Here is a 24,024-nt window from a genome sequence, read left to right as displayed (position 1 = left end):
CACTAGAAGAGTCAGACTGAACATTGAAAATTTGTGTTTCAGGACTGCTTTTTTAGCCCCAGTCTAACCCTGGTGGAGCCACCAATCATTGGCCCATTTGTCCTTCCTAATTCGGCCTTGGGTGTCCGTGTGGATAACAGTTTGCAAAAATGATCCCCAGACAGAAGTACATGGAACAAATTTATGAACACCGGCCCTCATTTATCCAAACTTTCTAACAGGAAATCAACAAACAGTAAAAAAAAAGTTTTTGTTAGCCATAGCAACCAATCACAGAGCAGCTTTCATTTTATCTCAGAACTGAGGATTGAAAACTGTTGCCCATAGCAACCAATCACAGCACAGCTTTTATTTAACCTCAGAAGAATTAGAAATGAAAGTTGAGCTATGATTGGTTGCTTTTGGCAAACCACTGACAAAAAATGCCAAATTTTATTAAAATCGCACCAGAACTGGGAATTTGTATATGACACAAACAAACAGATTTGGTGTTTTAGATATAAGATGCCAACCAAGCGAAGGACCTGTTTGGGCAGAAGGACAGCAGATGCACTTAAAGTAGCAGCTGCTCAAGTAGCTGCAGTGCTGGAGCAAACTTACGTCTGAATTGAGAATCAACGCACTCGACAAGCCGCCGCTCGACTAGTTGAGACACCGGGGCAAACTAATGTCCGACTCGAGAATCAACACAAGGATCATTGAATTTGCCTATTTTAAGTTAATACATTAACATAGCATTAATGAGCATAGGTGTCCTACCATGTATTTATGCGTACGTTCTGATATCCTCTTTTCTTACTTAAAATGTCACGTTTTGTATTGCACGTGTTCTGTATCGGGTACCCAGGCTGGTATATTATATGCACACGGCACAGCCGTAGCTGCCTGTAGAATAGGTTAGAGAGGTGGTACTCTCTGTTATACAGATCCAGCACTTTCCAAAGTGAATTTTGCAGTATGCTACACCGTTAACATGCTGCATAGTCCAACGCAATTTGCATAGTCCAACAGTAAGTATATGTCAACACTCTGAACATTGAATAAACAGATGTAGTGTGCTAAACATTAGTTTGGTGCATGCTACATCTACATTTTCTGGTCCAACCCCATGGACAGACAGGACTGGTGTCACTCCCAACATCCTCTCTAGCTTAATACGTGGCTGCTCCTACTCCTTGTTCTATGTTTCGGGTCTTGAACTTTGGCCATGGCAGCAGAAATTGCTGACATCACAGTTTTCTCCCAGCACTATACTATAGCAAAGCAGCTGTGGCTTATATGTCAGGAATGTGGGCAATGCTGAGTATCACAGAGCTGGCTTTATGAATCTGGAGTTTTAACACATCTGTATTAAAATGCCTGTCTACCTGCGAGATACTTTATAGAAGCATTAGGGAACTGCATTACCAACATCTACCGAATATAATGTGCTTAACACAAAGTCACCAACTAGCAGTTTGGGTCATGCCAAACATGTGAAAGAATCCCCCTCTATTGTGCCTCCCACAAATGTCCGTTTGTCCACTGCAAGTAAACATCTGTCAGCATAAGGAATAGGGTTGCTCTTCTCCATGCTCTTATGAACATTCTGCCATATGGCAATTCCCAGAGAAATCCCTTTAAAGGGGCTGTCTGATTACAAATGAACTTTTTAAATTTACAGAAACATGACCTAGAACAATAAAACAAACAGGCACTTACCCATCACATGCGATCCAGCGCTGCAGCCTCAGGATTCACCCAATCTCTGTTGACAGCGGAAATCAGGTGACCTCCACCTGCCAATCAGAGGCAACAGTATCACCATTCCAAACTCCCACGATATGAGCACTGATGCCAGGACAATTAGTAGAAGATGCTGTGGCCCCTGATTGGCAGGGGGTATTCACCTGACTTCCGCTGGCAACAAAGATCGCGTAAATGGTGTGGCTTCAGAATTAGATTGCTGGGGCTGAGGAAGGGAAGCATCCATTTGTTTTATTCTTTAAAGTGATTTTGCCATAACGTTTAAAGGTGCATTTCTCTAGACGACCCCTTTACCAATACTTCTTTTTTTAGTGTCTTTGCAGACAACAGGCATTTTTTGTACTATAGTCTATTGCAGCGTGATTTTACACACAGGTTTTTTTTATTTCACTGGAGTTTTTGATGTAATTTTTTTTAGACTAAGCCAGAAGTGTATCCATTAGTAAGCAGTATAAGACCTTCTTCCATATTCCCAATTCCTTTTAAGTCTACTCCTGGCCTTGGCTCAAAAACCTACCTGAAAAACTGCCAAAAATACACTGTATATGAAACCACCCTAAAGAGTGTTTGTTATATGTTGGGTATGGCCTTAAAAAAAGTTTGTATGTATCCATAACAAGTCGGGGCAGCCAAGAGGTTGGTAACCCTGAGGTGCATCCATAGAGACCTTGACATATGGTATTTTTAACCCTAAAGGATGGAATAGTAAAATATTTCCAATCTCTTTACCACATAACACATCAGATTTGAAAAATCGGGCAGTCCAAAATAGGTTGTGTCCTTAAAGAGAATCGATCAGCTCCTAAGAGCCCCATAAACTAAACTTATGGTCTCACAGACGTTGACATAAACGCTGAGTCCAGGCATGTGAGTCTTATACTTACCTTCACAGTCGTCCCCTCGCTGTGCGATATCAAAGCCGCCCCTGCAATACATCCAGCGGGCTACTTGGTGTGTAGAATGAGAGGGCTAGTTCTCTTATTCTAAGTGCACAGAGGGGAAAAGGAGGAGAAGGTAAGCCCAAAAGTTTATGGGACTCATAAGAGCTGATAAACTCTCTTTACTTCTTTCCTGCCCCAGGGCATAAACATGAGTGGGAAGCAGTTCCCGCACATGGGTGTACATTTGCATCCTATGGCTGATGCAGGCTCAGAAGCTCTGCCCCCACAAGCCAGTTGTGATTGACAGCCAGCCTTCTGATGCGTCAATGTGGATCATGGCATTTAAAGGGTTCATAGAGGAAGTGTGCTTCCTCTGTGATGTTATGGCCCTCTGCCATGCAATTGTGGAGGGCCAATGGGTTGCAATGGCAACTGCAAACTAAACAATGCTGTCCAAGTTTGCCATGGCCTGTGATCGCTATCAATAGTGATAATGCACTGCAGTACAGAAGTACTGGGAAATAAATATAAAAATAGTTCCGCTTACCCCTTTTCATTTTTGTGCGCTTTCTCCTCTTATTTACCCAAAACCTTGTACCTATAAGAACTACAGCTGCACGCAAAAAACAAGCCCTCATACGGCCATGTTAATGGAAAAATAAAAAAGTTGTGGCTTTTGAAAAGTGGAGATGAAAATCGCCCCAAATCCCCCAAATAGGCTATGCCACTAAGTGCAGCAAAGGCATACTTATCACTTTATGGCAAGAATAGTCATTAAACATGACAATACTTTAACACGAGAGAAGCCGCTTTTTGATCGGGTCGTGGGATGCATCTACTTTATATCCGCATTTTGCCCAAAAAGTATTCCACACATCTAATAAATGTGATGGACTTTGTGACTTGAGCCTGGCCCCATGTATTGGGCACCATGGAGCAGAGCACTGCAATAACTCTTCTTCTCTTCGCACCTAGTCAATCTACCCAATCCAGAAAGAAATTGTATATAATAGAACAAGGACCAACATCATGCATATAATGTGCCATACATACAGCAAGTGGCGTACCTACCTGTTACACATGAGCCTTCAGACACCACCAGGATCTCACTCTGCTGTTTACAGGCAGCTCCTCTTAAGTAGCATTCATTTCGGTAAGTGACTCCATTTGAACCACACACAGGGATGTAATCATGCTGACACTGCGGGAAACAAGAAAGGCTCTTTACTGTCGCATCGCTCCCATCCGTTAATTCTGCATGCGAGTGTTGTGATGTGTGCAGATCTGTGCATATACAGTGCCATTTCCAGAAACAGCTCTGTGCTTCCACTATATATATGGTCAGGTCTCTGCTACACCAGCACTTCTGGATGCACAGTTGGTCTACTGGGAAACACAAGACAACATTTGCATATCTCTGTCATCACTTTTTTAAATGAGAATTACGTCCCCAATTTTTCAGTTTTGCAAAGCAGTGCAGTTTCCGAGTGGAGAGTTATAGATACCTTGCATCTTAATAAAGGTTTTATTACTATCATCCATTTACAGCACACCATTTTCTTTCACTTTCACTGACTGCATCCAAATGTAAAAAGTAGTTCCATCAATTCCCGAAGACACATTGTGCAATCATTTATATTTTAAAGTTAAACTGTGATTTGTAGTAAACTAGAACATCGATCCTCATTGTTATTGTGAAGGAGACAATATGGGGGCTTTTTGGGCTATATTTACAGCAGCCCTCCTGTTTCTGGACAATTCTTTACGGTGAGAGCAGTGAGACTATGGAACTCTCTGCCTGATGATGTGGTGATGGGGAACTCACTAAAAGTACAAGATGGGCCTGGAGTGTAATAATATTACATGTTGTATCACTGATTACTCAGAAGGGTCAATGATCCAGAGATTATTCCGATTGCCAGATTGGAGTCGGGAAGGAATTTTTCCCTTTAAAATAAGGAAAATTGGCTTCTACCTCATTGGGGTTTTTGCCTTCCTCTGGATCAACATTGGGGGTAACAGGCTGAACTGGTTGGACACAAGTCTTTTTTCAGCCTACAGTACTATGCTTCTAAGTTCTGTCCATAGACTAAAGGGAGAGGAGTATGTTACCTGCTGTCGTTCTTCTATGCAGATGTCCCTCTGATCCACCAATCTGGGATCCTGTTTTCCATTGTCCTAGATGGCCACAGCAATTTTCTAGCTGCTTAATGCACATCGTGCACTGCTTTTGAATTGGCCAGTGCTGATCATGTGAGTCATGCTGGCCAATCAGAGAGCAGGTATAGTGCATTACCGGTGCTCTGTTGGGATTAGGTCATCTGAAGATTGCAATAGCCATCTTAGACACCTGATAACAAGATCCAGAACCTGAGGGTCAAAGGGGGCATTAGCACAGAAGACCAGCAGTAGGAAATTTAACTGTTTCCTTCAGTCCCAGAACAAAATTTTGTCCTGAAACCAGAGGGTTGCTTCAATATCTAAGCACATTTCTAATATAAGAGGGGGAGTCAAAAAGTATCTACACTCTAGTTATATTATAAGTTCTGTTGGCCGCACTGTCTTATCAACACTTTCTATTGTAGGTCACTATCCCTCCAGTCACTGCTGTGCAGGTTTGAACATATTACATCAGTTAATTTGTGACTGCAGCGCCCATATTTATTGAGGACTGTGTGTACAGCATGGAGAAAGTGTTTTGTCATGAAGTAGTATGTATGAATGGATGGAGAAGTTCAAGGATGGTCACACAAGTATCAGCCATGTCCATGACTGTTGACAGCACAGAACGCACGTGAACTGATTTTATGGATCATTTTAAGGTGTGAAAGCATCCTCCCCATAGTCCTGATCACCTGTTTGGTCTCCTGAAAGAAGCCCTAAGAGGATGGAGGATCACGTCTGATGAAGAGGTTGAACCACAGTGGTGTGTCCATGGCTCGCAGCTCAGCCTAAAACATCTTTTAATGAGGGAATATAAACGCGTGTTGGCAGATGGACAAAGTGTAGTGAGAAGCAGGGAGGTTATGGCGAAAAATAATGTATTTGTCTCTTCTGAAAGTCAATTAAAATGAATTTTACAGCCAGAATGCGGATAATTGCTGCATGAATGTTTATATCCAGAAGCTACAAGAAAACTTCCGCAAGCTTCTAATTTTTTTTTTCTCAAATCTTTTTTATTGAGATTCAAAAACTTTCTCAGTAAGATTTGTATAAATAGACAGTAGATGTACAGCAACACGTCAAACACATGCAAGTAGAGAACGTCACAAGGTGAGGGATTACAGTATTGTAAATATATATATAAGGGCATCAAGGTAAGACCACTTTATGAATGTGGAATGTGGACTGCAAAACTATATTAGGCCTCAGTCACACGGGCGCATCGGCACCCGTACACCGGCGGCGATGCGCCCGTGTGGCTGCAGCAATGAAGCCGGTCATATGTTCTTTCCTCCAGCGCTGCAGAGAGACGGCCGTCTGCAGGTACGTCCGTCTCCTTCCTGCAGTTACGCGGGCGCATCGGCGCCGATGTACGGGTGCCGATGCGCCCGTGTGACTAAGGCCTTAGAGTAATGCCAGGACATGAGGAAGAAGCACCTAGAATGACCGAGGTAATAGAGTACAATGACTCCCTCGTTATATTCAGCACTCATGGTGGGAGGTGGGGGGAGGGCAAGTTACTAAAGCGATTGTCTAAATGTGGACCATTTGCTCCAAACAGATAGGAATTGGCCTCTAGTTGTTGTTTCCCAGACCATGAGTTCCTCAAACGTAGGCTTTGTTCCCATGAGCGTATATCGGCCCTCTGTTTTCAGAGTCGGACGATATATGCTGTGATCTGATGCACTGGATTCCCGCGGTGTAAAGGTGCCCGGCCGGCCAATATAGCACCGAGCGTTTTTACGTTGGGCCCAAAAGATGGAACTATCTTTTGGGCCAGAATACATCGGCCGCTGCATGGGCTCCTATGGGAGCTCCGCAGAAGGGAGGTGGGAGGGAGTTTAGCAGTTTAGTCTCCTCCGGCTAACCACGACGGTAGGAGGCACCAATCCTGCCCCCTCCCATTGCAATCAGCCGGAGGGGAGGAGAGAGGAGGTGAGCCGTCAAGGGGGAGGGAAGGGGCAACGGAATGACGGCCTTGGCATATATGTGCCGGGGCCCATGCTGACTGAACAGGCACAAACATTAGATTTGTGCGCCCGTTCATGAGTTTTAACTCCTCAGATCGTAGCGTATACTGCCCGGCCATAAAAACAGCGGCCGATATACGCTTGTGTGAAAGAGGTCCTATACAACTGATCAGTTTTCACTGAAACCATCTTGTATATTTTGTGTTTCAATTTCTCAATGTGTCTAATACCTCTACTTGCTACCAGTGAATGGAAGCATTCTCTTTTACATCCAAAAGCTGCAATTCTTTACAGGCGTAAGGGTGGATTCACACATGGCATGAAAATACGCCACAAATAAATATACCCACAAAGAACAGAATCATTTCTGTACCATTTCCACAGAAATCCACACCCAAATCTGGTTGTCACCCACGCAGGTTTGTGCTGTAGTCTTAGGAATCCACTCTTGCACTTCTCGCAACTTGGGCTTTTCTGCAATTCGTTCAGTTTAGACAATCCTAAATACAGTAGCAGGACAGGTCGATTTCCTTTGATATACAATATGTTGGATATTTTATATGTGGGAAGTAATAAGTTTGTGGGGCTTTTCAGGATTTTGGTCCAACCAAGAAGGTTTCTACTCGCTGACAGCATGCAGAGATATTGAAAATGGTTAGCAATTGAAACTCCAATCCATATATAAAGACAAAAGCCCTCACTGACTGACTGACTGACTCGCCACTAATTCTCCAACTTCCAGATGTCGTAGAAACATGAAATTTGGCACAAGCACAGATTATGTCATAAATAGGAAAAGTAAAGGGATCCTAACTCGATTATTCAATACTAGCGCAAAAGAATTAGCGTCCAAATTTTACATACAAAATCTAATTCACTTCCCGATGTAATAGAAACTTAAAATTTGGCACGAGCATTGATTATGTCATAAATAGGAAAAGCTAATGGGTCCCAACACGATTATTCAATTCTAAGCGCAAAAGAATTAGCGTCCAAATTTTACATACGTAATCTAATTCTCTCACTTCCCGATGTAATTTGGCACGAGCATTGATTATGTCATAAATAGGAAAAGGTAATGGATTCCAACTTGATTATTCAATTCTAAGCGCAAAAGAATTAGTGTCTAAATTTTACGTACGGAATCTAATTCTCTCACTTCCCAATGTCATAGAAACGTGAAATTTAGCACGGATATTGATTATTATATCATAAATAGGAAAAGCTAATGGGTCCCAACTCGATTATTCAATTCTAAGCGCAAAAGAATTAGCGTCCAAATTTTATGTTCGTAATCTAATTCTCTCACTTCCTGATGTCATAGTAACATAGTAACATAGTATGTAAGGCTGAATGAAGACAATGTCCATCTAGTCCAGCCTGTCTATCCTCCTGTGTTGATCCAGAGGAAGGCAAAAAACTAAAGGGCAGAAACCAATTTAGCCCTTTTGGGGAAAAAATTCCTTCCTGACTCCCTAATGGCAATCAGACTGTTCCCTGGATCAACCCCTAATAGTTCCTACCTGCCTGTATACCCGGATTGACAATTAACCTAAGACTTGTATCCTATAATGTCCTTCCTCTCCAGAAAGACATCAAGTCCCCTTTTAAACTCCTCTATGGATTTTGCCATCACCATATCCTCCGGCAGAGAGTTCCACAGTCTAACTGCTCTTACAGTAAAGAATCCCCTTCTATGTTGGTGATGAAACCTACTTTCCTCTAATCGTAGCGGATGTCCTCTTGTTACCGTCGCGGTCCTGGATGTAAACAGATCTTGGGAGAGATCCATGTGTTGTCCCCTCATGTACTTATACATGGTTATTTGATCACCTCTTAGCCGTCTTTTTCCCAGGGTGCATAATCCCAATTTGGATAGCCTCTCCGGGTATTCCAGTCCCGTCATTCCATGTATTAGTTTAGTCATGTTATATAAAGGAAACGTTGCATGGTTGCCTCCCCGTGGTGTTTCCTGGGTAACACAGAGAACTATGCAAAATAGTGAACATATTTTTTTCCTCGGTATCTCTAAAGTAACCACGACTTCATAAGATTTTCCGTGTGAACACCAGATAAACACCAGTACCAAATTAACTCGGGCGAAGCCGGGTATATCAGCTAGTATATTATAAATGTGCATAACCTTTCATTATACAGTGATTGATCTTTATTTAAAGGGGTTGTCTGAGTTATAGCTTATAGGTAGCGCCTCTTCTGCATGCAGTAACATAACAATCAGACATATACTTACCTCTCCCCACTGCGGCTCGGTCCTCCATACCTGAGTTTGTTTACCGACTGCAGTCCAACAAGTTTACGGGACTTCAGGAGCTGCAGCCAATAACTGAGCTCAGCGTTGGAGTGCTGCAGTGTCTGTGACATCCCATAAGCAGCCTGGGGAAGACTAACTTGGAGCAGTGCCACAGCACACAGCAGGGGCAGGGATTGGTGAGCACATGTATGAGAAGCTAGAACTCAGAGAACGCCTTTATAAATGGGAAATGCTAACATATCTATTTTAAAAAACACACCCAATAACTGCAGATCCGACTTTCATCTTGTCTGCAGATATGTTGGCCTAGTCTCGTTTGTAGAATTGATGCATTTCTATCAAATTAGAAGGATTAATTTGAAGTCCTGACACAATAGCTCAATGAGGTTGCAGTCAGAACATTGACTAGGCTACCAAAATAATGTTGTTTTTTTTTCTTTTGGAGCTCTTCATAGATTCAATGATACCTTTGAGGAATGTCTTGCTACATAAATCAATCACACTTGAGATTTATCATTAGACAATTATCTTCACGATTTTATGGTAAAGATCAAAAAATAACCCAGACAAATGTGAATTGGCCGGCCTCACTTACCAATTGTTGCCGATTTACTGTTTTAGGGCCTGAGCTCTCTAAAAAAATCGTGAAGAAGAATGTCAATTAGTGTGGGATTTTAATTTCACTTGAAATTTGGTTAAACATCACAACCGCCCAAAGTAGAAGAGAAAGTCTGAGTGGCTGAAGAGGACGGGGTGTTGAGGGAGCCTAGTCTATTATTTATAAGAAATGGCCTGGATAGTTCATTTATGAATGTTGTGTGGTGACCGGTTCATTTATGTGATCCTGTTCACCAGAGAGTGTACCCAGCGTATACCTATCCACACAAGGACAACTGTAAATGTAAAACACGATAAATAAATATGCTACTGCTCGACAAGGTCAGATTGGGAGACTATATGTTATTAATTCCTGAAAATTGAGATGAATTCTAGAATCCTAGAAATTGATCATTCTTATGAATAAAGAGGATAAAGATTTAAATAACATAAAAACAGTTGTACAAAGAAAGCTTGTAACATAGAACTAAATCTATTAGAGCAGAAAAGAGTCAGGTGAAAGTTATGACGCTATCCTGAACGTATACATAACTACAATATTAAAGGGATATTCTGGGGATGCAGCATTTTAATTTCGGTTTTCACCCATCCATCAGATGGGTGAAAACCAATAGATCAGTGAGGTCCAAGCGCTGGGATCTCCACCGATCCCAAGAACGGATTTCCTGTTTTCCCCATCCTCACTTCCTGGTTGCTTGAATGAAGGGCAGATAACGCTTTTGCACTGCAGCTCCTTTCCTTTCAATAAATTGCCGTGTATAGCACTTGGATATTTTTATCAACTCCATTGAAATGAATGGAACGCCGCTGTGCATGTGCAGCCTGTGCTCCATTCACTCCAGTCAGTGCTATGATGCCGCACTGACCAGAAGTAGGGCAAATGGGACCCTCTGCTCTTTGGATATCTATTGGCCTATTAGTTTTCATGCACCCAGTAGAGTACTCTAAAGTTCAGCTGAGATCTAACTCATGCAGAAAAAATAGGGTCAACTGGGAGTTGCATTACACTCCAGATCTTGTGGAACTTTTTGTGGCCATTTTTTATTTTTATAGACCACTATAAGGAATAACTGCATGCATTAATTTCCCCAACTGGCAGAAGAAGGGAAGCCAATTTCCCAACCATCAGAGAGCAATTGCAATATGCAGTTTCTCTGAGTAATACACGAGACTAGTTGAGCCATATGGATTTGTCCAATATACCCAGTAGGCTCGTGTCAGGAGATTGTGGCATGCGGGTTTCCATTACAGTAGTCTGTATCCGCATCCCCTCACTCTAGAATGTTTGAATATGCCCACATATTCAGACCGGGCACCAGAGGTCAGCCCCGACACCGCACACTGATGGCATCTGTTGTGTTTTAGCCAACCAATTTTCTGCAATAAGTGACAAATAATACTAATGTAAGAAAAAGAAATGTATCTTTTTTGTCATTCACCAACAAGGAAACATGGGATGGAGATTCCAATGCCTCCTCCCACTCCTTCCCAGCCAGATGTGGTATCTAGGTGTTCACTTGTGTTCCACTGCCAGCTTTGTGGAGGAAGTTCTGTACTCTGAAAGGTATGTATATAAGGCTGAAATCAGGCCGTACGGACCTTGTAATGAGTATATTTCCATCAACAGAAACTGGGAGATAAAACACTCAATATGAGAAAATTATCTAGGTCTTAATTTTATTTAAGTCTGAGTTAGCCAAACTCCTCCTGTAATTTCATGAAGGATTTCAGTGTCCCCCTAGTATATATGTCCCCTAGATTATTCACACTCTATGTTTCCGAGAAACGGTAGTCAGAGTTACTATAGAGGAACTATGGGAGACAGACTATGTTAATGAGTAGTGTCTTTGGTTTCACGCCATACCTAAAGTGCCAACTTGTTTGGATGTAGTGTAGACCACTCAAGTATAGACTACAGAGTGTGGGTGTCAGCATGAAATGACAAGTAGTAGTCAGCCAAGGTCAATGCCAGAGGCTCAACCCAAATAAATAAAGATCTTAGCTACCCTGCCAATAAAATTAGGTAGAAGTCAAGCAAGCTTATACCCCCTTGGACCTTGGGTCTCAGCAAGGTTGTGATACAAAGCTTATGTCTGGAGATTCCCCATATAAAGGAGGTGAGTATGGACTGCTGCATGTTCAAGTAGATACAATCCCTTTGGCAGGAATATCATTTTTACTAGGTTAACAGGTCCCGGAACCAACAGTAGAAGTGAGCAGAATGTCTTACACTTTGAAGGGGAGTATATTTTCTAACTTCAAATTGCATGGCGCTCTAGTGATATAAATACCCAGGTATTTATATCGTCACTGAATAGAGCAAAAGCCATGGCCACGTCTAGCAAAGCCGAGGCCCACTCTTCTCATAAGTCAGGTCCACTTAGGAAACAACCTGGGCCTGACTTATGCTGTCTGTTGTGCTTGTTCCTGGCATAAGCTCAGTTTGGTTGGGGTGTACAATAGCCATGCTGTCCTTACTTAAGCACTTTGCCAAGAAGATCTTGGCCAATATCTTAGAATCAACGTTGAATAGATATGTGGGTTATTTGTCATCACTTTTTAAATGAGTTTCACAAATGTATCACCAATACATATGAGTAAAAGTACTACCGGTACTTTATTTCTTAAACTTTTTATTTCTCCAAAACATACATTTTTATATTATTAATTAGGTGGTATAACTGTGGCAATAGCCTGCAAGATACCATCAGATGGTTTATATTTAGAGATGAGTGAGCACCAAAATGCTCGGGTGCTCGTTACTCGGGACGAAATTATCGCGATGCTCGAGGGTTCGTTTCGAGTAACGAACCCCATTGAAGTCAATGGGCGACCCGAGCATTTTTGTATATCGCTGATGCTCGCTAAGGTTTTCATGTGTGAAAATCTGGGCAATTCAAGAAAGTGATGGGAACGACACAGCAACGGATAGGGCAGGCGAGGGGCTACATGTTGGGCTGCATCTCAAGTTCACAGGTCCCACTATTAAGCCACAATACCGGCAAGAGTGGGCCCCCCCCCCCCTCCCAACAACTTTTACTTCTGAAAAGCCCTCATTATGCCCCAATGCACACCTTAGCTAAGCACCACACTATCTCCAACAAAGCACAATCACTGCCTGCATGACACTCCGCTGCCACTTCTCCTGGGTTACATGCTGCCCAACCCCCTCCCCCCCCCCCCCCACAGCGCACACCAAAGTGTCCCTGCGCAGCCTTCGGCTGCCCTCATGCCACACCACCCTCATGTCTATTTATAAGTGCGTCTGCCATGAGGAGGAACCGCAGGCACACACTGCAGAGGGTTGGCACGGCTAGGCAGCGACCCTCTTTAAAAGGGGCGGGGCGATAGCCCACAATGCTGTACAGATGCAATGAGAAATATAATCCTGTGCCACCGCCATCAGGAGCTGCACACGTGGGCATAGCAATGGGGAACCTATGTGCCACACACTATTCATTCTGTCAAGGTGTCTGCATGCCCCAGTCAGACCCGGCTTTTTAATTCATAGACACAGGCAGGTACAACTCCCTATTGTGAAGTCCCTGTGGACCGGCATGGGTGGCTCCCTGGAACCCACCGGCGGTACATAAAAATATCCCATTGCAGTGCCCATCACAGCTGAGGTAGTAATGTCATGTTTAATGCAGGTGGGCTTCGGCCCACACTGCATGCCCCAGTCTGACTGGGGTTCCTTAGAAGTGGAAACCAGATGCATTTACAACTCCCTGTGGACCCACAGCATGGGTGGGTGCCAGGAAGCCACCGGCGGTACATAAATATATCCCATTGCATTGCCCAACACAGCTGAGGTAGTAATGTCGTGCTTAATGCAGGTAGGCTTCGGCCCACACTGCATGCCCCAGTCAGACTGGTAATATGTACCTTAACAGTAACCGCGTTGGTGGTAATGTGGTGGTGACTGCGGACATAGTAGCGCGGTTTTATGTAGTTGGTTTTCGGAATGTGGCCAGGATTAAGTGGGCCGTGGTGGGGGGATGGTGGTGGTGCTCTCTTGTTGTGTCGTTAAAGGTGAAATTCTTGGACTGCCACCAGACGAACCAATGCAAAGGTATTTGCCAAAAATGTTTTCATTGTTGGAGGAGGAGAGGGATGTTTTGGAGGCACTATGTGTCCTCTACACGTGTCCGTGGTTATATGCACCTTAACAGTAACAGCGTTGGTGGGAAATTGCCTCGCCGCCATCATGTCTTTGTGAAGCCTCTGTTTCCACACCCCAGTGATATACCATTAGCAGCGGTATAGGCAGAGCCCATAATTATTAACATTTCAGCGGTAGAATTAGGGACAGGCCCCACTAACATATCACTAGCAGCAGTATAGGGGGAGCGCAGTCTTAGTTCCATTTCAGTAATAGTAGCACTCAAGACAGGCCCCAGTAACATTCCCATTGCAGCAGTTTAGGGAGATAACAGTCTCTTTCACATTTCAGTAGCTGCAGTATAGACAAGGCCCCAGTTACATTTATGTAGCTAAAGTGTAGGCCAACCCCACACACCTTTCTGTACCATGAGTGCAGGCGAAGAACATAGAAATTACTATGATTACACTGTAGGTGAGGGCCCCAAAAAATTGGTGTACCAACAGTAGTAATGTACCTCAACCATGCCCAACCAAGATGGCAGGTGAAACCCATTAATCGCTTTGGTTAATGTGGCTTAAGTGGTAACTAGGCCTGGAGGCAGCCCAGTTTAACGACAAATTGGTTCAAGTTAAAGTTTCAACGCTTTTAAGAGCATTGAAACGTATAAAAATTGTTTAGAAAAATTATATGAGTGAGCCTTGTGGCCCTAAGAAAAATTGCCCGTTCTGCGTGATTACGTGAGGTTTCAGGAGGAGGAGCAGGAGGAGGAGGAGGAATATTATACACAGATTGATGAAGCAGAAATGTCCCCGTTTTGGATGGTGAGAGAGAACGATGCTTCCATCCGCGGGTGCAGCCTACGTTTTGCTTAGGTATCGCTGCTGTCCGCTGGTGGAGAAGAGAAGTCTGGGGAAATCCAGGCTTTGTTCATCTTGATGAGTGTTAGCCTGTCGGCACTGTCGGTTGACAGGCGGGTACGCTTATCTGTGATGATTCCCCCTGCCGCACTAAACACCCTCTCTGACAAGACGCTAGCCGCAGGACAAGCAAGCACCTCCAGGGCATACAGCGCTAGTTCAGGCCACGTGTCCAGCTTCGACACCCAGTAGTTGTAAGTGGCAGAGGCGTCACGGAGAACGGTCGTGCGATCGGCTACGTACTCCCTCACCATCCTTTTACAGTGCTCCCGCCGACTCAGCCTTGACTGGGGAGCGGTGACACAGTCTTGCTGGGGAGCCATAAAGCTGTCCAGGGCCTTAAAGACTGTTGCACTGCCTGTGCTGTACATGCTGCTCGATCTCCGCACCTCCCCTGCTACCTGGCCCTCGGAACTGCGCCTTCTGCCAATAGCGCTGTCGGATGGGAATTTTACCATCAGCTTGTCCGCCAGGGTCCTGTGGTATAGCAACACTCTCGAACCCCTTTCCTCTTCGGGAATGCGAGTGGAAAGGTTCTCCTTATACCGTGGGTCGAGCAGTGTGTACACCCAGTAATCCGTAGTGGCCAGAATGCGTGTAACGCGAGGGTCACGAGAGAGGCATCCTAACATGAAGTCAGCTATGTGTGCCAGGGTACCTGTACGCAACACATGGCTGTCTTCACTAGGAAGATCACTTTCAGGATCCTCCTCCTCCTCCTCCTCCTTCTCCTCCTCCTCAGGCCATACACGCTGAAAGGATGACAGGCAAGCAGCATGGGTACCGTCAGCAGTGAGCCAAGCTGTCTCTTCCCCCTCCTTCTCATCCTCCTCATGCTCCTCCTCCTCCTCCTGAACTCGCTGAGATATAGACAGGAGGGTGCTCTGACTATCCAGCGACATATTGTCTTCCCCCGCCTCCGTTTCCAAGCGCAAAGCATCTGCCTTTATGCTTTGCAGGGAACTTCTCAAGATGCATAGCAGAGGAATGGTGATGCTAATGATTGCAGCATCGCCGCTCACCACCTGGGTAGACTGCTCAAAGTTTCAAAGGACCTGGCAGATGTCTGCCAACCAGGCCCACTCTTCTGAAAATAATTGAGGAGGCTGACTCCCACTGCGCCGCCCATGTTGGAGTTGGTATTCCACTATAGCTCTACGCTGCTCATAGAGCCTGGCCAACATGTGGAGCGTAGAGTTCCACCGTGTGGGCACGTCGCACAGCAGTCGGTGCACTGGCAGATTAAACCGATGTTGCAGGGTCCGCAGGGTGGCAGCGTCCGTGTGGGACTTGCGGAAATGTGCGCAGAGCCGGCGCACCTTTACGAGCAGGTCTGACAAGCATGGGTAGCTTTTCAGAAAGCGCTGAACCACCAAATTAAAGACGTGGGCCAGGCATGGCACGTGCGTGAGGCTGCCGAGCTGCAGAGCCGCCACCAGGTTACGACCGTTGTCACACACGACCATGCCCGGTTGGAGGCTCAGCGGCGCAAGCCAGCGGTCGGTCTGCTCTGTCAGACCCTGCAGCAGTTCGTGGGCCGTGTGCCTCTTATCTCCTAAGCTGAGTAGTTTCAGCACGGCCTTGCCCACCACTGTGCTGCCACGACGCGCGACACCGACTGCTGGCGACGTGCTGCTGCTGACACATCTTGATTGCGAGACAGAGGTTGCGTTGGAGGAGGAGGAGGAGGAGGAGGAGGGTGTTTAAGTGGAGGAAGCATACACCGCCGCAGATGCCACCACCGAGCTGGGGCCCGCAATTCTGGGGGTGGGTAGGACGTGAGCAGCCCCAGGCTCTGACTCTGTCCCAGCCTCCACTAAATTCACCCAATGTGCCGTCAGTGAGATATAGTGGCCCTGCCCGCCTGTGCTTGTCCACGTATCCGTTGTTAAGTGGACCTTGGCAGTAACCGCGTTGGTGAGGGCGCGTACAATGTTGTGGGAGACGTGGTCGTGCAGGGCTGGGACGGCACATCGGGAAATGTAGTGGCGACTGGGAACCGAGTAGCGCGGGGCCGCCGCCGCCATCATGCTTTTAAAAGCCTCTGTTTCCACAAGCCTATATGGCAGCATCTCCAGGCTGATCAATTTGGCTATGTGCACGTTTAACGCTTGAGCGTGCGGGTGCGTGGCGGCGTACTTGCGCTTGCACTCCAACACTTGCGCTAGCAACGGCTGGACGGTGCGCTGAGAGACATTGGTGGATGGGGCCGAGGACAGCAGAGGTGAGGGTGTGGGTGCAGGCCGGTAGGCACTCGTGCCTGTGTCCTCACAGGGGGGTTGGATCTCAGTGGCAGGTTGGGGCACAGGGGGAGAGGCAGTGGTGCAAACCGGAGGCGGTGAACGGCCTTCGTCCCACCTTGTGGGGTGCTTGGCCATCATATGCCTGCGCATGCTGGTGGTGGTGGCTCCCCAGCTGATCTTGGCGCGACAAAGGTTGCACACCACTGTTCGTCGGTCGTCAGGCGTCTCTGTGAAAAACTGCCACACCTTAGAGCACCTTGGCCTCTGCAGGGTGGCATGGTGTGAGGGGGCGCTTTGGGAAACAGTTGGTGGATTATTCGGTCTGGCCCTGCCTCTACCCCTGGACACCGCACTGGCTCGGCCTGTGCCCACACCCTGACTTGGGCCTCCGCGTCCTCGCCCGCGTCCACGTCCTCTAGGCCTGCCCCTACCCCTCAGCATGATGTATTACCAGTAGTGCAGAAACAGAACGCTGTAATTAAATGTGCCACTTATTGGCCTGTGGTTGGAGGCTGACTTCGCTTACAGAACGCACAGCAGAGGCAGGAAAGAATTTTGCGCAAGCCTGCTGTAACACTTAGCTGGCTGCGTATGAATTAGGACAACTACCGCGAGCAGAGACCCAGTACACTTGTAGACAGGAATACAGCGGTGATGTAAGAGGCAACACAGAGGCAGGAAAGAATTTTGTGCAAGCCTGCTGTAACACTTAGCTGGCTGCGTATGAATTAGGACAACTACCCCCAGCAGAGAACCAGTACACTTGTGGACAGGAATACAGCGGTGATGTAAGAGGCAACACAGAGGCAGGAAAGAATTTTGCGCAAGCCTGCTGTAACACTTAGCTGGCTGCGTATGAATTAGGACAACTACCCACAGCAGAGACCCAGTACACTTGTGGACAGGAATACAGCGGTGATGTAAGAGGCAACACAGAGGCAGGAAAGAATTTTGCGCAAGCCTGCTGTAACACTTAGCTGGCTGCGTATGAATTAGGACAACTACCCCCAGCAGAGACCCAGTACACTTGTGGACAGGAATACAGCGGTGATGTAAGAGGCAACACAGAGGCAGGAAAGAATTTTGTGCAAGCCTGCTGTAACACTTAGCTGGCTGCGTATGAATTAGGACAACTACACCCAGCAGAGACCCAGTACACTGAGGATGGTCGCAGGCAGCCCAAATAGATTTTTTTTTCCCAAATGTTTTTGAAAAGGCCCACTGCCCCAATACACTAAATATGTCTTCTGTCCCTGCCTCACCACTACTGGCCCTGGACAATTTAAAATTACTGCAGGACGCAATGCTCTGCACGGCCGATATACAAAAAAAACAAAAATGTGCAACTCTGCAAAAAGCAGCCTCCACACTACTGCACACGGTTAGATGTGGCCCTAAGAAGGACCGTTGGGGTTCTTGAAGCCTAAAATAACTCCTAACGCTCTCCCTATAGCAGCTCCGGCACCAGCAGCACTGTCCCTGATCTCTGTCAGAATGCATCTGTGGCGAGCCGCAGGAGGGGCCGATTTATATACTCGGGTGACACCTGATCTTGCCAGCCACTCACTGCAGGGGGGTGGTATAGGGCTTGAACGTCACAGGGGGAAGTTGTAATGCCTTCCCTGTCTTTCTATTGGCCAGAAAAGCGCACTAACGTCTCAGAGATGAAAGTGAAAGTAACTCGAGCATCGCGTGGTACTCGTCTCGAGTAACGAGCATCTCGAACACGCTAATACTCGAACGAGTATCAAGCTCGGACGAGTACGTTCGCTCATCTCTAATAGTGAATCTAAAGTGAACATCTCTGAAGATGCGGCATGAAGGGTTCCTGGTCTAATAACGCTTCTCATCTGTAATGCCCTTAGAATCTGCAATATTTTAGTATGAGGATTTCACATCAAGTGATGCCCAGACAAATTAGTGATTCCCTGCAGAGATCTTTGGAGGCAGTGAACTTAAGCTGAAGGCCCTTTTTATTACTTGCTACATTTCTCGGCTTTCATTACTTAAATCCATTATATTTAAACACTGGGAAACATTAAGGGTGACTCCTTCCTCAAAAATGAGGTCCCAGAAACACCAAGGGTGATTCCTAAAGGAACAAAACCCTGAGAATAGTCCCCGCTACGAGGTATTCCCTCTTGTCCCAGTGAGGAGTAGAACATCTGGACTTCTGAGAAGTTCTTTTAAATACAAGTGCTTAAATATCCTAAATAGAAGGCAGAGAGTGAAGATGGCTCTATTCGTCTGAAGCTATTTCTGAATTGTAGCTCTTCCTACGTGATCAACCTTTTGGAAGAGCCATGAGGCCTGAGGTATATTGGAAGGACTAGAGGGATTAACACTGCTTTAATATCCAGAATAGTTTTTTTTAACCCCTTAAGGATGTCACATGACCCCTTTTTTTTCTATTTTCGTTTTTTCCTCCCTCTTTAAAAAAAATCCAAACTCTTTTATTTATTTAACGACGTAGATGTCTGAGGGCTTGATTTTTGTGGGACGAATTGTATTTTTCAATACTACTATATAATGTACCATGTAATGTACTAAAAAACTTTTAAAAAATTCTAAGCTGAGTGAAATGGAAAAAAAAAGAAAATTCTGCTATCTTTGAGTGCGTCTCATTTCTACGGCACGCAAACGACAACAAAAATGACCTGATAAGTTTATTCTAAGGGCTAGTATGCGTATTACAATACCAAACATATAGTTTTTTTGTGTGTACTACTTTTTTTTTTTAAAACATATTTAACTTTTTAAAATTATTTTCTGACGGAAATAACTTAATTTTTCTGTCGACATACTTTTGCAATGGCTCATTTTGTGCAGGAAGTCCTGTAGTTTCCGATGGTACCACTCTAAAGTACATAAGTCTTTTTGATCACTTTTTATTACATTTTTTCTTAGAGACAGAATGACCAAAATAGCTAAATAGCGTTTTTTGTTTTTTTTTCTGACAACATTCCTCATGTGGGGTAAATAATCAGAGTTTTACGGACGCAGCGATACCAAATGTGTATTTTTGTTTTATTACTTAGATTCTTTTATTATAAATATGGCAAGAGGGTTTTTTTTTCAAACTTTCATTACTTTTTTTAATTAATAATTAGTAATGCTCTTTTAAACTTTTTACTTTTTTTTAGTCTCCAGAGGAGACAACAACTTGTTATGCTTTGATCGCTCCTGCAGTATGATGTAATGCCATAGCATTACATCATACCGCAATCTGACAGGCAATTAAGCCATGTCATAGAAATTCTGTTATGACATCCCTTGGACATCCACACGGCAACCAATGATTTCATCGTGGAGTTGCTGTACGGGACCCTGGAACATCAGTCGGGGGTTTAAAATGCTGCTGTCAGAATTGACAGTGGCATTTAAAGGGTTAACAGCTCTGATGCACGACGGGGCTCTTAAACCCCAACTGGAATATTTAAGAGAGATGGACATCCCATACCGATGGCGTTTTCCTTCCAACTCACATCCAGGAAGGATGGCAGATCTTCAACTTTCTGTTCCTTGGGAGACCTACCAAAATTTTTAAAGTACACTCAAACTTCCTATGATCTCCTTGCTGGAGTGGCCCTTAGGCCCCTCTCTTCCAGTGCCAGTACCAAGACAGCAATGGCATATGGTACAGTCAAAACTATGTAGGAATCGCCATTGCCCACACTATATGAGCTATGGGCAACTGAATGAACGGTTCTTTCCTGCCAAGACACGGAATAAGATGCCTCTAAGTGTCCTGAGTAGAGCAATATTGTCATTGTTATCTAGTAGCAGATGAAAGTTACCCTGTTGAAACAAAAAAACAATCTAACTCTGCATGCCAGTTGTTCTAGATGAATACTGATTTTTGAAACATTCTCAATAGAGATGAGTGAACGTACTCAGTTCGGGTGTTTTTGGACTCGAGCACCGCTTTTTCCGAGTAACTGACTACTCGGACGAAAAGATTCGGGGGGCACCGGGGGGGGGGGGCGGAGGGTGACATGGTGGAGCGGGGGGTAGCAGTGGAAAACAGGGGGGAGCTCTCCCCCCCCACTCCCCTCTGCAACCCCCCGCGCACCCCCGGCACCCCCCGAATCTTTTCGTCCGAGTCGTCAGTTACTCGGAAGAAGCGGTGCTCGAGTCCAAAAACACCCGAACCGAGTACGTTCGCTCATCTCTAATTCTCAACTTTCGGGTTTGAATAAGTTTCTCTTTGACAAAGTTATTATAGTTTTCATGATTGCCTGATGTATAAAATTATACCTGCAAGGGCTCAATTTTTAATATATAGTAGCCGGTGACAGAACTCCTCCCTTGCTTACTTCCTTGCCCCTATCTAGGGTCAACAACATATGTTGTCACAATGCTTGCTTGGACTAGCATGCTGGCTAGAGTTTTTGGGTCTTGACTTATGCCAAACTCATCCTATCAAATTACCTAGATCTTACTTTTCCTATATTAGTAGAACCACAATGAAATTTGTCTGGGGTAACACCAGGCCACATCTCAGTCTCAAGACACTCACACAAAGAAAAGAGAGGGGAGGTGCAGGCTTACCAAACTTTGCTTTATACGATGGTGCTGCCATATGTAAATGTGTCTTGGGTCTCATCCATAATCGCTCCTCCAAATTATGGGTAGAGATGGAGCAAGACTTTACATATCAGGCACAGGGTATATTTTGACTGCCTCGCCGGGTAACCCGACAAATATCCAATCTAACACCATTCAAGAGCAATTTGATGGCTACATGGGATAGACTAGTAACACGCCTAAACCTAGTATCCCAACCTGGCCCACTCACACCTTTACTGGGCAACCCATACTTGATGGCATGTTTGGTGGTTCCACACTACTCTCTAGATTGGAAACCTATCTACCTCATGTGCATGATTTGATTTTGGAGTCGGGTATGAGATCGCTATGTGAGCTGCTGGCTCGAGTATCTGTCCTTACCGAGTACGCTCGCACATCTCTAGTCAAAATGTTTCCCCAGTCCTCAAAGATATATTGGAGATGCTCCTCGGATATAGGCTCCTTCTTACATATACGGTGGTCCTGCCCCATAATTCTGCCTGTGTAGCAAGACATAAATAGCCCATACACCAAGGCTCTTAACTCCTCCCTCACCTTCTCCCCAGAACTTGCCCTCCTTACATTGTTTCCAGGTTATCTGGCAAGTCCAAAAAAAGCCCACTCAGGTTCTCCTAGCCATCCGTCAGCTTCTCCCTCAGTTATGGAAATCAACATCACCCTCACATGTCTGCTATGGCTAGAAGATTAGATAATATAATGCAGTAATGGAAGAGCGCGGTGCTGATAACAACAAACATGCCAGTTTCTAAAACATTTGGGCAACTTGGATAATATTCCACTCTTCACCTCGCTAAAATGCATGGTTGGCATCTGGTGTCGCAACCCCATAACCACAAAATCTACTTTATTCTTCAAAAATAAAATCAGCATTATGAGCAGATTAGGCTGCAGGGCATACCCCTCCCCCTTCCTCCTTGTTTTCCCTTTCCTGTTTACAGAGTTAAGGACTGGGTGTGTCCGGCCAGAGTGCAGACCAGGTTTTCCTATTACTGTTTATGAAGACTAAGGCCGCCTGCAGACGAGCGGGTCGGATCCGGCAGCGAGAATTCTCGCTGCGGGACCCGACCCGAGAGCCTGCAGGGAGGAGCGCGTACTCACCCGCGCCTGGCGGCCCCGGCTCTTTCATGTGCCGGATGCCGCGCAGCCGGCGCATGCGCAGACCGGAGCCGGCGGCCGGGTGAGTGCGAGCCCCGCACAAAAATAGGACATGCCGCGGTTTGTTTGCCGCGCGATACTTCGCGCGGCCAAACCGCGGCCGTCTGCATAGAAGTGCGTATTGTAATGCACTCCTATGCAGACTTTCAGTGGCGGAAATCCCGCGGGAAATACCGCCGCGGGATTTCCGCCCGTGTGCAGGCGGCCTAAAGCAGAAGAACTAAATCAGTTTGAGCTAGGAAAAAAAAGAAATGTATCGTTCAGCTGTAGAGCATATTTTGAATATAAACCCATTTCTCATTTTATTCTACAGTTCTTTAATAAAATACTTTTGAACCATAAAAAGTTATCCAGAAAGAAATGAAATTTACAAGTGTACGTTAAGCACATCGCCGATTTTGGTATGGATCCATAGCAAAATTCATAGAAAATTTTGCTTTTCGAATCCACAGTATTGGTGAAATCATGTGTGGGTCCAATTCAAAAACTGTGTAAAAATCTGCACACGTTCAATGGTTGGGGGTTAAGTCTGTTAAGGATCCAAATTAATTTGTATCACAATCCACAGCAGTGATATAATGTGGAATCTGAGACTTTCCACGGCAGAAAATCTGCACCAATTCTGCTTCATGTGAACATACCCTGACATTAATTTATTACAGAAATTAGTTATTAGAGCAATTAATTTAATCATCACTACCAGGTATGTAAAATAATTATTAGAGATGAGCGAGCGTACTCGTCCGAGCTTGATACTCGATCGAGTATTAGGGTGTTCGAGATGCTCGTTACTCGAGACGAGCACCACGAGGTGTTCGAGTCACTTCCATTTTCTTCCCAGAAAATTTTGTGACGTTTTCTGCCCAATAGTAACACAGGGAAGGCATTACAACTTCCTCCTGTGACGTTCCAGCCCAAACCACCCCCCTGCAGTGAGTGGCTGGGGAGATCAGGTGCCACCCGAGTATATAAACTGGGGCCGCCCGCGGCTCGCCACAGATGCACGCTGAGAGACATTAGGTAAAGTGCCATCTTGCTGTAGCTGCTATAGGGAGAGTGTTAGGCTGTTATTCTTCGTCTTCAAGAACCCCAACGATCTTTCTTAGGGCCACATCTGACCATGTGCAGTACTGTTGAGGCTGCTTTTAGCAGTTTTGCAATTTTTTTTGTATATCGGGCGTGCAGACCATAGCGTCCTCAGTCTGCAGTCATTTTACTGAGTATACGGGCAGTACTGGTGAGGTAGGGACAGTGGTACAGGGAAAGAGGTATACTGGCTATATAGGCAGTGGGCTTTTTCCCCAAAATTGGCAAAAAAAATACTATATTTTGGCTGCCTGTGACCGTCTTCAGTTTACTGCGTG

General features: G+C 45.3%; 1 protein-coding gene across 2 annotated transcripts in view; it reads right to left on the bottom strand.

Annotated features, from left to right (window-relative positions):
- Positions 1 to 24,024, bottom strand: part of TMEFF2 (transmembrane protein with EGF like and two follistatin like domains 2) — an 895,617-nt gene that overhangs the window by 772,403 nt on the left and 99,190 nt on the right. For both annotated transcript variants that reach the window (XM_066577156.1, XM_066577157.1), the window contains exon 3: positions 3,699 to 3,828. In XM_066577156.1, the coding sequence (XP_066433253.1) occupies positions 3,699 to 3,828 (130 nt within the window). The remainder of the gene's footprint in view (positions 1 to 3,698; positions 3,829 to 24,024) is intronic.

The sequence above is a fragment of the Eleutherodactylus coqui genome, chromosome 8 (assembly GCF_035609145.1).
Source record: "Eleutherodactylus coqui strain aEleCoq1 chromosome 8, aEleCoq1.hap1, whole genome shotgun sequence".
NCBI classification, from domain to species: Eukaryota; Metazoa; Chordata; class Amphibia; order Anura; family Eleutherodactylidae; genus Eleutherodactylus; species Eleutherodactylus coqui.
The sequence above is the reverse complement of the archived record's forward strand: the minus strand, read 5'-3'. Positions and strand labels throughout refer to the sequence as shown.